Source organism: Gadus macrocephalus, chromosome 11 (assembly GCF_031168955.1).
Source record: "Gadus macrocephalus chromosome 11, ASM3116895v1".
NCBI classification, from domain to species: Eukaryota; Metazoa; Chordata; class Actinopteri; order Gadiformes; family Gadidae; genus Gadus; species Gadus macrocephalus.
Window position 1 is genome coordinate 15,598,374 of NC_082392.1, and position 13,313 is coordinate 15,611,686.

The following is a 13,313-nucleotide window of genomic DNA, read 5'->3' on the forward strand; positions in this document are numbered from 1 at the left end:
GCTGCGATGCCGATGCAGCAACTGACAAATTCCTTTCAAATATACAAGGAAGCATTGTGGCCGCTGAGGCAGCGAAGCAGCCGGTGAATTGGCTAATTAAATACAACCAGAACTAAAGCATAAAAAGGGGGGGGGGGGGGCTTGCATTTCCTCTCCATCCTTTCCCAACAAGTGTAAATGGAGTAGGCTCTAATAACCCATTTGCCTCTCGCCTGCTGAGCAGAGGAAGGCGTGGTATGGTACCTGAGGCTGCTGCCTGTGGTACTTTGAAGGCGCTGACAGACACTTGTCAGTAAGGAAATGCTTGTTAAGAGTTGCCAGACGTCTTTTGTTTTCCTCTGTTTGATGCTGGGGAGGGGAGCTTGGGGATAAGGGGGGGGGCAGTTCTGTTGACGGTGTGTGCGGCTCATTAGCCTTTTCTTACCCAAGTTATCTTGGGGAGAGCTATCTGTCTGAACAAAGGAGCGTGTCCATATTGAGCCATTGTAATTATGGTTGGAGGATTTAGCTTGACAGTTTCTTTTCTTGCCTCCCGTTTATATATTCTGCGTGCATATAATAGCTATAGGTGTGGAGGGAGATGGAGACGAGATCCGGTGGTAATTGCCTTAAGAGGACTGCACCTTATATTCTCCCTGCTTTACCCATGTTCTCTGCTCCAACTCCCCATTCTTTCACACACACACACACACACACACACACACACACACACACACACACACACACACACACACACACACACACACACACACACACACACACACACACACACACACACACAAACAAGTAGGGCAAGAGGGTTTTAAAAGCAATCCATATTTATATTGAGTCAGGCATCAATAAGACAATGCCATAATTGCTTAATTTGCCTTTATGGATCATCTTAGTTGGCATGGAAAGTTGTGTGACAAAAGTTGTGTGACTTAATTAATTCATGAACAGAAATTCGTAGGTAAATATAAAATAAGCTGAGAAAAAAGCCCAGTGGAGCCGTTCATATAGGCCCACTGTTATCTATAGCTGCTGCTGGAGACTAGGGTCACCAGGACTGAATACATTACAATTTAATGATGTGGTTTTAATCTATTTCCAAGAGTTTACAATTAAATGAAAAGAAAATACCGCCATTAGAAGTTGAAATGAATGTGGCCCTTTTACCTTCAACAACTTTTTCCACTTCCTCTCATCAGCCGAAGTTTCAGCTTCCCAATCACGAAATCGCCACAGAGAATAACGGCACACATTTAAAATGGGATTTTCATGGTCTTTGCCTACGCTAATGTGTATGATATTATTTTGTGATTGAGCTGGACAGTGATGTGTGAGATTACATGTGGCAGAGGGTTCTTTGGGAGAGGTCGTGCTATAAAGCCGGGCTCATCTCTGAAGGTAAATGAGCCATTAGATTGAGTTCCCGTTTTGGTCACCCAATCCTAATGGGTCATCTGTCTCCGAGTCCTCTGGGTCAATGCAGCGAAAGAGTGACTGCCAGAACGCCTTCTATTTTTAAGTGATTTGTTGCCGTGTACAAACAAATTGAGTCTAGTATATATAGTCCTCGGCTGGGGATCACAACAGTTCATTAATAAAGCATCTATAAAATTGTTAGTGTATGGAGCTCGATGACAATCTCGGCAGTGGGGATAAAAATAAATATGCAGAGGATCAGCGCATTTGAGTTTGAGTTGATGACTACAGTGGCTTTGCTAACTGAATTAATTACGTGGACCAGAAATAGATACTATTCAATGTTTTTAATCTAGATTTGCAATAATTAACGGTCAACCTTTTTTACTAATGCAAACACATTTTTTATATGCGAGTGCACCAAGCTTGAATAACAAGCTCATTAAACAAAACATGTGACCTGCCTTTGTTTGAAACATGCCTAATTGTATATTCTACTTATTTGTTAAATGCAATCGTAGAAAAATACTTGCTCCAATTTAAGTGGAACTGGTTGGCATGATAGATATAAAAGGCTTCAAGTGTTTAATATTGCAACTAAACATGGCTTAGCGGGGAACAAAGTTCCCCAAGAACCACACAATCCTACTCTCTCAATCTCTCGTCTCCGTTGATCCCCAGGAATGTGTTTGTGGTAAAAGGAAAGCGTCTCTCCTCTTTCTCTTCCATAGGTCCTTTCTCTCCTCATATCAAACACTGAAGCAAACCTGTAACTCAGTCTCGCTCTATGTACCCGTACAATGCCCTCTTCTCCCTGACTATTTTCTAACAAGCCCACTAGGGTACATCAGTGAAAGCCTTCTGGGACTCATTAGTTCGCCAATTGGTGTCAGAGAGCATCTGTGTTACCTATAGGCAAGATCAAGGTAATGCCAAGCATACTTGTAGCAGGAGCTGCAAAGCTGACTATACACTGTAGGATTAAACACAAACCCAAAAATATGTTTAGGGTATGATTTGACACTGCAATTGCAATGGTCCAGAAACGTTTAATCATTTGTCAATGCTCCTGATGAGAGATCTATCTCCAACTAACAAATGACTCAAAAGCCTTTGTTGACTTAAATAGGTTTCTGTGTGTCGACGGTTTCTACTTTCGACTTGAGTGTTTGCAGTTGCTATCAACAATATGTGCAAAATATTTGTTGCCACGTGAGCAGCTTATCAAACATCTGCCATGCTCATTTTTCCCTTGTCTTTTCCTTCCCTTTCTTCATGGTTTTCAAACCGTGTTGCCCTTCGGCGAAAGGGCCTTGTGTTTGTGTAGGCATCCCGGTCCCTAGGACTCCCCAGCAATATACGTATCTTCACCTTATTACCTCGGAACAACCGTGTTGGCTGACAGCTGTGTGTGTGTGTGTGTGTGTGTGTGTGTGTGTGCGTGCGTGCGTGCGTGCGTGCGTGCGTGCGTGCGTGCGTGCGTGCGTGCGTGCGTGCGTGCGTGCGTGCGTGTGTGTGTTTGTGTCCTTGTATGCATTTGTGTGTGTGTGTGTGTGTGTATGTGTGTGTGTGTGTGTGTGTGTGTGTGTGTGTGTGTGTGTGTGTGTGTGTGTGTGTGTGTGTGTGTGTGTGCTTGTATGTGTGTGTGTGTGTGTTTGTCTGCGTGCATGTGTGCCTGTTTCTGTGAGTGTCTGTATGTGTGCAGTGGTGTGGATGTGCTCAGCCAGACAGTCTCTAACTTTTTTAAATCCTGCCGCTCAGTAACACGATGAGCACCCGAGGCATAAACACGAAAAGTTCCGCTCCCGCTACCTCATCCTAAATGACTGTTTACCACCTAATGTGTCAAGTGTAGCTTGTTTAATTAAACTTGTGTAGCTTGTTGATATAAATAAAAATAAAACCTTGACTTGCGCGGCAGCGCGGGGAGGAAGGAATGGGTAAAGGGAAGTATAGTTTGGGGCAGGGAGGGAGGGAGGGAGGGAGTGAGTGAGTGAGTGAGTGAGTGAGTGAGTGAGTGAGTGAGTGAGTGTGTGAGTGAGTGAGTGAGTGAGTGAGGGTGGGAGGGTGCGTGCGTGCGTGCGTGCGTGCGTGCGTGCGTGCGTGCGTGCGTGCGTGCGTGTCCCTGCAGCCTCACTTGGTAGGCGTGTGCATGCTGGGTAGGTGTTGTCTTATTGTTTTCCATCCATATGCATTTCTTCCTGAGTCATGTAATTGCCTTGTGGCCAGAAAGTCCATCTCAACGTGTGCTCTGGTTTCCTCTGTTCATTTCACTTAAGTCAGAGATTTGTGGCGTACTGTGGTATTCCTCATGCAAGGAAAACTAGCAGGAAACTGTGTACTACAGAAGTGATTGACAATCCCATTATTTTGTCCTCTGCACTGTATGTATCCTGGTGTGAACTATCAATTACTTTTTAATCTAGATCACCCAGGGTGACAATGGGATAGCCAAGCAGTCATCCAATAGCGTGGCATTATCTCCAAGGTTTGACTCTGGGCTCTACTTTACATTACCATACAGTGACCTGAGGACGCACTTTTGGCAGCGAGCCATTCCTCACTCACAGAACCTAATTTACCTTTTGGCTACCGGCCATTAATGTCTGACCGTCATTCACACACACACACACACACACACACACACACACACACACACACACACACACACACACACACACACACACACACACACACACACACAAAAACACATACACACACACAAAAACAGACACAGACACACACAAACACACACACACACAAACACACACACACACCCAAACACACACACACCCCAGTCACTGGCTTCTCATAAGGCTTGTCTGTGTCCCTTGAGAAGCCCCTTGAAAAGGGGCGACAAATCCGCCCCTTCTGCCTGGCTCCCTGCTTGTTATCCAGAATCTGCTTGATCTAGCACAAGCACCAATCTTCACAAACAGCACCTCAGAGGGAAGCGACACAAAAAGATCCATGGGCTTCAGCAACAGACATTGTTTTAAGCACCGTCTTGTGACTGCGCTTGCTGCCATCGACCATAAAAGAAGGGGCAACGCGTTATCCAGACTGTCATCAACACTTTATCACAATAGACATTTACTTCTTTACACAAAAGATACACAAGAAAACATAGAGTGGCAACCATTTGATGTGTGTCTGCATCTGTGTGCGTCCGTGCGTGCACACATAGTAGACAGATACCCCACCCCACTGTGCAGTGCTATACACAAAACCCTTGTTGATGATGGGATGTCATAATATTAAGTTAATGAGCAGATGTAGGGAAAAATAAACCGTGTTTCTTTTCATACCAGATGACAAACTTTGTCCAAAGTGAAATTTCAAAATGATCATGATTTTCCTCGACCTTTCTCCTTATTTTACACGCATACTTACACATGTCGTACATATCAAATATTTGTTCTCTCTCTCGCTGATTCAGGTTGGCTCTTTATTGTGAGGCTAAATGAGGAGACTGTATACAGCTTTATAATTCAACTCAAGTAACTTGAAAGCACTCCATGCATAAAACACAAGGCCAAAGAACAGAAGGCCAATGGGCAGTGAAGTAAGCCTTGCTTATTTCCCTTTAACCTTCACATTTTCCCCGGAAATCTACATTAAACGATAAGGCCCTGCAGGAATATTTTCTGTTTTTCAGCCCTGGAAGTGGCTTGGATATTCCTCATTAACAAGTCTACTTGAAATCAGCATAATGTGTTGTTGAGGACAGGGGAAAAACAATGGAATGTGTCACAGAGAAATAATAAATAGTAAATGATTTGTAACATTGGGCGATTTTGCAGCGGAGAACACACATTTTGTGTTCCATTTAAATGACTTTTGAGTAACTCCACTGTAAATTACTATTCCATGGAGACTCAGGAATGACAGAATGATACGTCTGCAACACAATTACACAACACAATTATGATAAATCGGATGTACCCAACCCCGCACTCAGAGTTCTACATGAGAGGGGGACTGCCGCTTTCGTTAAACCATAAGCAACCAGAGCTAGCTACCCTGCATGGATGTGACTAGTAAGCAATCTTTGAGTATTTCATATGTAAAAGCCGCTGTAGGACATAATCTTACAGGGCCTGCTGTCTCGTGTACATCATGACCACCCCTGACCAGAAGCAGTGAATTACCCTTCCAACATGCAGGGCTTTATTCATGCTTTTCTCCCCTTCTACACTGTTCAAGGGATTTGGGGCGAGTCAGATAGATTAGATTAATCCTCCCCTGGCATGTAGGCCTAGTGCTTCTGTGTACTTGAGCGCTTTGCTGGAATTTGGCCTTTAATTGGCCTTTGAGGGATGACTATTTCAAAGCCTTAACGTTGCGTTAGCTTGTGACGCCTCATCAGATACAATGGATCGTAAAAATAAAGATTCAAAGAGTATTTCTACCGCGCCGTGGTGTGTGGAGCATGCGAGCCGGCGGCTGGGTAGAGTTTGAATTAGCTAACGCTAAATGAGCTTTTATCCGTCTTATCTCCCGACCTGGCTCATGTACCGAAGGGTAACTGGAGAGAGCCTAATTGCCCGATGCATTGGCTTATGCTTGCTAATAACGGTATCTGCAAGTACTATCTGATTTCTAACCATGGAGGTCATGTTACACAGGGCATTTATAATATTGTATTCCATCCTGCTGTGTGTGTGTGTGTGTGTGTGTGTGTGTGTGTGTGTGTGTGTGTGTGTGTGTGTGTGTGTGTGTGTGTGTGTGTGTGTGTGTGTGTGTGGGGCGCAGTGAGGTTGTTTACCTATTATCCTCATCACTTCTGTTACCCGCCTTGCTGGCATTTAGGACTCGTCTCCTTTTAAAGTGAATAAAACATGTTGACAAGGGTGTGGGCACAATTGGCTAAGGTGGGTTGTGATCATTACCAAAGAAAGGTAAATGGCACACACACATATACCCAGTTTATTATTTTATATTAAAGACCTGTGGAAACCCAGGACCTGTGTGATCCATGTTAACTCAACGCAAGTGAGAGCCTTTATTAAAACATTCAAGAAGAGTGATTTGCAATGCTCAAATACAAGGCAGTTTAAGAGCAGTAGGTCTACTGGTGAGATATGGCTCAGGGAAGACTTTAGTTCAGCTGTGAACCATCAGAGCGTTGTTGCATTAGGACTTATGACGTATCCAGCATGCAAAGTGATTTATGGTTGGGTTATTATTAAGGTTATTTTAGGTAAACGCCTCTTCGCTGACCATGTTCAAGCAAAAAACAAGGCTGAACGGCAAACAATCATAGCAACCAAACACTCTGTTAGAAGGAATTACTTTGTGTAGTCTTATGTTGCCATGGTCTCCCTCAATAGTTACTAATACACATTACTTATTTACAAAGTTGAAAATTTGAATAATGTGTTTGTTATTTAAAAAAGATAATGCAAAATATAAATATTGATGTATTTATATATATATATATATATATAATATATTTGTTTTTAAATGTCTTAAAAAGTTAATCTACTTCGACTTTTAATCATGTTAGCTTTGCTTGTACTATGCTCGATCTTCAACGTATTTAATTGAGCATTATTTCACGTTAAGTTTAACATACTAATGCTCCAAAATAAGCTTCACAAGGATGGCCAGCAAGAGTGTACATCAGCCCTTAAGAGTATGAAACTCTCTACTGTTACACTTCGGCTTTTCTTTGAATGATGATCTAACCAAGACACCTCAGGCACTTTGATAATGTATTATGAGTTACTCTCCTCCTTAATCACCGTATTCACTTCCTTAACCTTCCCTTCTTATTATACTAAACCTATATAAAACTCATTTTAGGGACACCATACTTCCCTGAATCCCTGAGAACTGAAATTAAGCAGAGCATCCCCCCCCCCCCCCTTCCCACACACACAAGACTGGGGCAATGTTTTGGTTAGATGGTCTCTACAAAAATAATATTACTGATTTGAGGCAGCTTTTAGGTCGCCACTGCCAATAAAAAATACCACTCCCTATGGACCATCAATTATTTACCCGTAATGGCGTCATGAAACTGATTAAATACAGCCACAGTATATTTCCGTCTTGTTCAATGGGTCTGTGAATGTGAAGTGCTGATATTCACTCATTCCAACAGTGGTGGTTCATTTATTCATATGTACCACAACAAATCGTCAACCAATACGATTGAGGATGTTTTTGATGGTCTTGAGCGATAGGCCTTCGGATGAATCTGGATTTAGCACATTGGACGTACAAGTTGGTGAGCATACACCCACACACAAGGCTGGGCCCCCAGTAACATTGGACATACAAGTTAGTGGGAGCAGACACCCACACAATGTTGGGCCACAGGTAGAAAACATACATGGGGAATAGTAGTGTGTTGTTGTATTGTTGTTTCTCCTTTTTTTACAAGTTAAAAAAAGCCCTCTCAAGAGTGTCCTATAGGAAAGGTCACAGAGTAAAGGTCAGCATGTAATTAACATTATACATCATCAACAATCGCGCACCTGACTCATTCAAAAGTTTGTAATACCCGCCAGCTATACCTCACCTGACCCTCCACACTGGCAATCCAAGTATCATGAAAAGGTAATTCTCTCTATGAATTTAATTTCTACATTTTAACGCACGCATAAGGCACCAGATACTCCATCCCACCACAACCAGCATGTTACTGTGCCAGTGTCTTCTGGCCGCGGCTTCCTTCATGTCCAGTGGTTATCTGGATTCTTCCTCTGGAGCGCACTTGTGGAAAGACATCCCTCACAGGGTGGGCCGCGGGGCTGTCAGTCTAGATCTGTCTTTGTTTGTGTGTGTGTTCGTGAGTGTGTATGTGTGTCTGTAGGGTGGGCTTCTACATCAAGCCCAGTGTGATGCAACTGTATTCGCGCTGCAATCGCGCCAGCAGCAGCACTTGCATCATAAATTCACATTAGAGAGGAAGGCGACCAACAATGTGTGTATGTGGGGGGACGGAGGGTCGGTCACAGTTGACCAACCCAGATGCCGAATAGCCATCATCACATTACCATAGAAACCTGAGAGCGACGGAGCATAAAATGCCCCCTCCAACGACTGAACATTAAGAACATTGCATGGTTTATAGGGACATTTGAGGTATTTCTGCTTTTTTATTATATCTATTGGCCCACGTTATAAGTTCGGGAATTTCTACGGTTGACCTGAATGTCAGCACACAAAGCGCCATCACATGAGCACCGCTCGGTGGGCCCGGCAGCTCTCCAGGTGTTTGTGGAGCAGCAGACCAGCACGGTGAATGTAATTACGGCACTCTGGCCATCTGATAACCTGCCACTCTGCCTCTCAACACGAGGAAAGAACCCCGGCATATTGAATGGGATTCAGCAAACATGGTAGAGTAAATGGAGAACTTATTCATGAAGTGGACAAGAGGGAGTTCAGAGTGTGACGTAGGGCAGCAGTTATAGACACATGTTAGAAGGCCTATGTATTTTTTTCATAGTTATTTTATGTAAATGGTCCATACACCTACACACACACATATATATATATATATATATAGACCTTATATCAAATTTTGTATGAAGCATTTATGACATGCTGTGCACGTTGGGGGGAATTTAACAATGCTGTCAATTTAGAAAACGGCGTTCTCTTAAAGGTCAGAAACGGCAGAGCAAATCTAGCCTGCTGTGCAAATATTGCTTCCATAGAAAATAAAAACACACACACACATCAATAAATAAATATTTAGAGGACATTATAACAAAACTGAACTGATGTAAGTAGACCAAGGCCTTGGCTAAGCAAGGACGAACATCAATGCCTGTTTGGCAGAAGGTGGGCAAGCAGACCCTGGCCCTTCTCGCCCCGAGCCCACATCAGAGCTCAGATCCTACCTATTTAAACTTCAAACGGGTCCAGGGGACCCGTTTTACCAATGGCAATAGACCCATGCAATCTATAATAGGAGCTGGAAAAACAATCCTTACCCTGAGTCGGGTTTCTCCTTCACCTGTATCTTCCTCCACACCCCAGCCCCCTCTTTTATGACACATTTCACAGCACACGCCACATGCGTACAAGAACAGTCTCACGCCGTAACTGTGGAAACATTAGATTGTGAGCAAACTGCACATGGGCCTCGCTCCTGGGATGAAGCAGCAAGCAGACTTCACCTTCAGGGAACGGTGTCTATGCCAGCCCTCTGAGAATTGCTCCTTTGTAGGTTGCCCTCGGTTTACCACCAGCAAAGAGATAATGCTGGAAACTCACTGCCTTTGGCATGCCGTAGCAGTTGGACCTGTTAAAACCATAGGAGAGAGACGGCAGGGGGGTACACAACACCACAGCATTGTATTCTTAATACAGATACAAAATAATACAGAACCACATTTCATAGCTATTGCCATGATGCAACATCGTCAGCTTATGTTGCTACTGTATTTGACCAGGAACACACAATCCGGATTTTAAACACACAGAAGTGGTAGGAACCTGGGCAGTACCACACTAAGCAACCATAGTGAGAGAGGTTTGACATTCTGGTCGGTGACAGGTTTGCTCCAATTCTCAGATCTGTTAGGGGCACCAAGGGCAGGTCCAAACAAGGATTGCTGCAGGCGACATGTTGCTGCAGACTACATTAAAGAGATTGTTAAAAATGTTAGAGTATGCACAAGAGATACACATTGTCATCTCGCGTTGATTGACTCTAAAAGGCCTGGGGAAATTTGCTCATTTCCGTACCTAGACAACTGGCATACATTTAAATCTGTGACGGATATATACAAAATACGGGCTATGTAATAGTGTAATGCCAGCTTTTTTTTCTCTGAAGTAAAAACGATTCTTATTTAGCAAATGCATATTTATCCACACGACACTAGCAATCCAGGGGATAGATCATATAAACAAAGGGGGAAGCATTCCAACAAAGGAAAGGCTTTTACGCTTCTTTCCCTACATGATTTGGATTCAATTGTGCCATTTGCATTGCATTCATCTAAAAAACACTTCATCAGCTGTACCTTTGACATCTTTGGAATGGTTTTACCTTATTTGGCTGTAATAATGTTGGACGTTTAATTTTTTTTGTTTCTAACCCTATTTAGAAAAAGCACATTGGAAAACCTTGTAGCATGATGTGTAGTGTGAATAAAGGATGTTTTTAGTGGTATGGTTCATACTAGTTGTAACATTCCTTAAGGCGCTTCTGATGTGTTTAAAGTAACATTGAGCTCAAACCGAGTGTGTGTGTGTGTTCCCAAATTCCTCATTACTCACTCTTGCCAGAGAAAAAAGATGAATATAAAAATCACAGATGAGGCATTTTATTTAGGATGGAACATTTTTCACAGAAAAAAAAAAGATCTTTACTCAATGCAAAAAACTATGTAATTAGCACAATAAGTAGGCCTTTCCAAATACAATAAAAGCAATAGATTAATAGACAAGCAGTATAGTACAGTCAGGAATAATGACAAGAAATTATTTGCACTCCTACCCATTTACCTATAAAAGCCATAAAAGTCATTTCTGTCCCGGTTCTCCTTTAAGTTAAGTTAGAAAACAACAACATAGTTACACCCCCAAGGTTGATGCAATGACACATTGTCCATGCAATGTTCAAGTATATAAAAAAGTACAAATTGACATCACAGCTACCAGATGCGGGAGCATGCGTATATTCTTCCAATGGAAGTCATGTGTTTTTTATTTTACTTCTTCTTTATTGGGGTGGGATTAAGGCGCCATCATGGCAGACAATTGTTTTCTGTTATTTCCACAGGGAGTAAGAGAAGCAAGAGCAAGCACCCTCTCATGCAGACCATAATAACATATTGCCTTTCGCTCACTGCAGGGCATCAAAGACAGTGTCCCCACCTCCCTTAAACATCAGAGTTGATGCTGAGATTGGCTAGTCGAGGGTCCGAGTTGATCTCGTACCGGTAGTGGTAGCCCTCCATGTGGTCCCGGCACGCGTCACGGATGTTGTACATCCACCGCTTGATGCCCTTGCGGTTTAGGTAGAGCACCAGCAAGAAGATGACCCCGATTAGGGCCAGCACCAGACCCAAGAACACGTAGGACGTCTCCAGGACCCCCTTCATGTCGCCCAAGAAGTTGCACTCTAGCCGTGAAGCGTCAAGCTTCAGTAGAGGCACGTGCTTCATGTTGGCCGGGTCCACGCAGGTGAGGTTCTGCCGGTCAGTCACTAGCTCCGAGTCCTTCAGCCACTCCACCAGGTCCTCCAGGAAGCAGTCACAGCGCCAGGGGTTGCCCGCTAGGAGAACTCGTAGGCCGGGCTTGAGGCTGAATTCTGCCAGGGTGGTGTTGGGGAGCTCCCTCAAACTGTTGTCCCTCAGGTCCAGGTCCCGTAGTGGGGGGCCAGTGAGGGTTCCGTTCAGAACAGCTATGAGGGAGCCATTTCGCAGGCTCAGGGTAGTCATCTTGGGGAGGCTGGTGAATATGCCCCCCGGGAAGATGACAAAGTCATTGTTGGACAGGTCCAGGCTGGTGAGCTGTGAGAGGATTCCACTCTGCAGGACACTCAGGAGTACATCCAGGGAGGAGCGGTTGTGGAAAGCACTGCTGAGGTTTAGGACTTGCAATGTATTGTTTACAGGGAAAGCTCTAGCGCTAAAGTGCAGGATTTTGTTGTTTGTTAAATCCAGCCTTAAAAGGTTTGGCAAATTGTCAAACACCGTTGAATCCACAGATTTTATCTCGTTCCCATTAAGATAGAGATCTGTTAACAGCTCAAGGCGGGTAGGAAATGACTCCACGCCGAGGTTAGTAATGTTGTTTCCTGTAACAAACAAGGATTTAGTATCGTCTGGTAGTGGTTGTGGAATTGAGTCCAAGTCCCGATTTTGGCATTTAACAGTCTGTGTGGCGCACAAACACATGTCTGGGCAACCTTCACAGGTCGACACCACCGCGAAGAAAAACAGCACACGCATCAGACCGAGATGCGTCGGTCCGTCCTGGGGCTGTCCACCCCCTTTCACACGCGTAGTACACATTTTGACTCCAAGGATGACCAAAACTGATAAGAATACCTCACGTAAAAATTGCGATTGGACACGACTCAGTCACGACCTCGATCCGTGCCGAGACGGGAAACTTTTCAGCGTTTCGCCCCCGACTCTGCGTAGCTGTGGTCCTCAGTTCCGAATCAAACTTGATGGGATAGATCCAAAGAATTGGCCCCAAACCATAACTATATAAGTCTACATTTCCTTGAATGGTATCACCGCTACGTGGTAAATTATTGAAGTTACTTACAGCACGCTATTCCTGATCCCAAACTTGAAATAAATACCAAGACACAATATTGTCTCATTTAAAAACGAACTGCGCGTTTCGTTTAGCTTTTGTCGTTGCAAGACAACTTATTTCTAAGGATGAAAAACAACAATCAAGCCTTAAATCCACATGACGCTATCGTTTGTGCCTTCTCGTTCTGCACGCCGGTTCCAAGACAGTGGGATACCAGGGGAGCTTCTGATATGATGCCACGGTGCAAGCCAGAAGGAAGGGACCAACCTCTTTTCGTACGAGGGGGAGCTACAACTAACTTTACTTTCAATCAAATTCATGATGTACCTCAAATCCTCTTGCAATGTAAGATCTTTATACCCTTTAATATATGTTTAACTGATTAACTGTATAACGTTTATCTTGAAAGGCAGCACACATGCCAAAGGGACCAGAATGTTGCACACAGAAATCTTGGTTTGCTCCAATTTCACTTTTCGAGTGGTGGTGATATGAGATTGTGCCCCCCATGGGTAAACCAGTTTGATATATAGGCCTATTATAAATGTTGTCACCCTAACCAGTTCTCTAGGCTCTAACCTAGGCCTGCACATGTATTTGGTTACTGTCATTATCTGTTGGAAACACATAGGACTTTGACATATCCTTTAATTTAAATGATG

The 13,313-nt window shown here is 43.7% G+C and overlaps 1 protein-coding gene across 2 annotated transcripts; it reads right to left on the minus strand.

Moving 5' to 3' along the window:
- Positions 1-10,680: 10,680 nt before the first annotated feature.
- Positions 10,681-12,880, minus strand: tpbgb (trophoblast glycoprotein b). Of its 2 annotated transcripts, XM_060065288.1 has the most exons (2): positions 12,658-12,880; positions 10,681-12,178 (listed from the first exon to the last, which is right to left on the minus strand). In XM_060065288.1, exon 2 carries the CDS (start codon positions 11,817-11,819, stop codon positions 11,259-11,261), a length of 561 nt encoding a protein of 186 aa, XP_059921271.1. In that variant the 5' UTR covers positions 11,820-12,178; positions 12,658-12,880; the 3' UTR covers positions 10,681-11,258. The 2 variants fall into 2 exon arrangements, with proteins under 2 accessions (XP_059921271.1, XP_059921270.1); XM_060065287.1 differs by having other exon boundaries at positions 10,681-12,880.
- Positions 12,881-13,313: the final 433 nt, after the last annotated feature.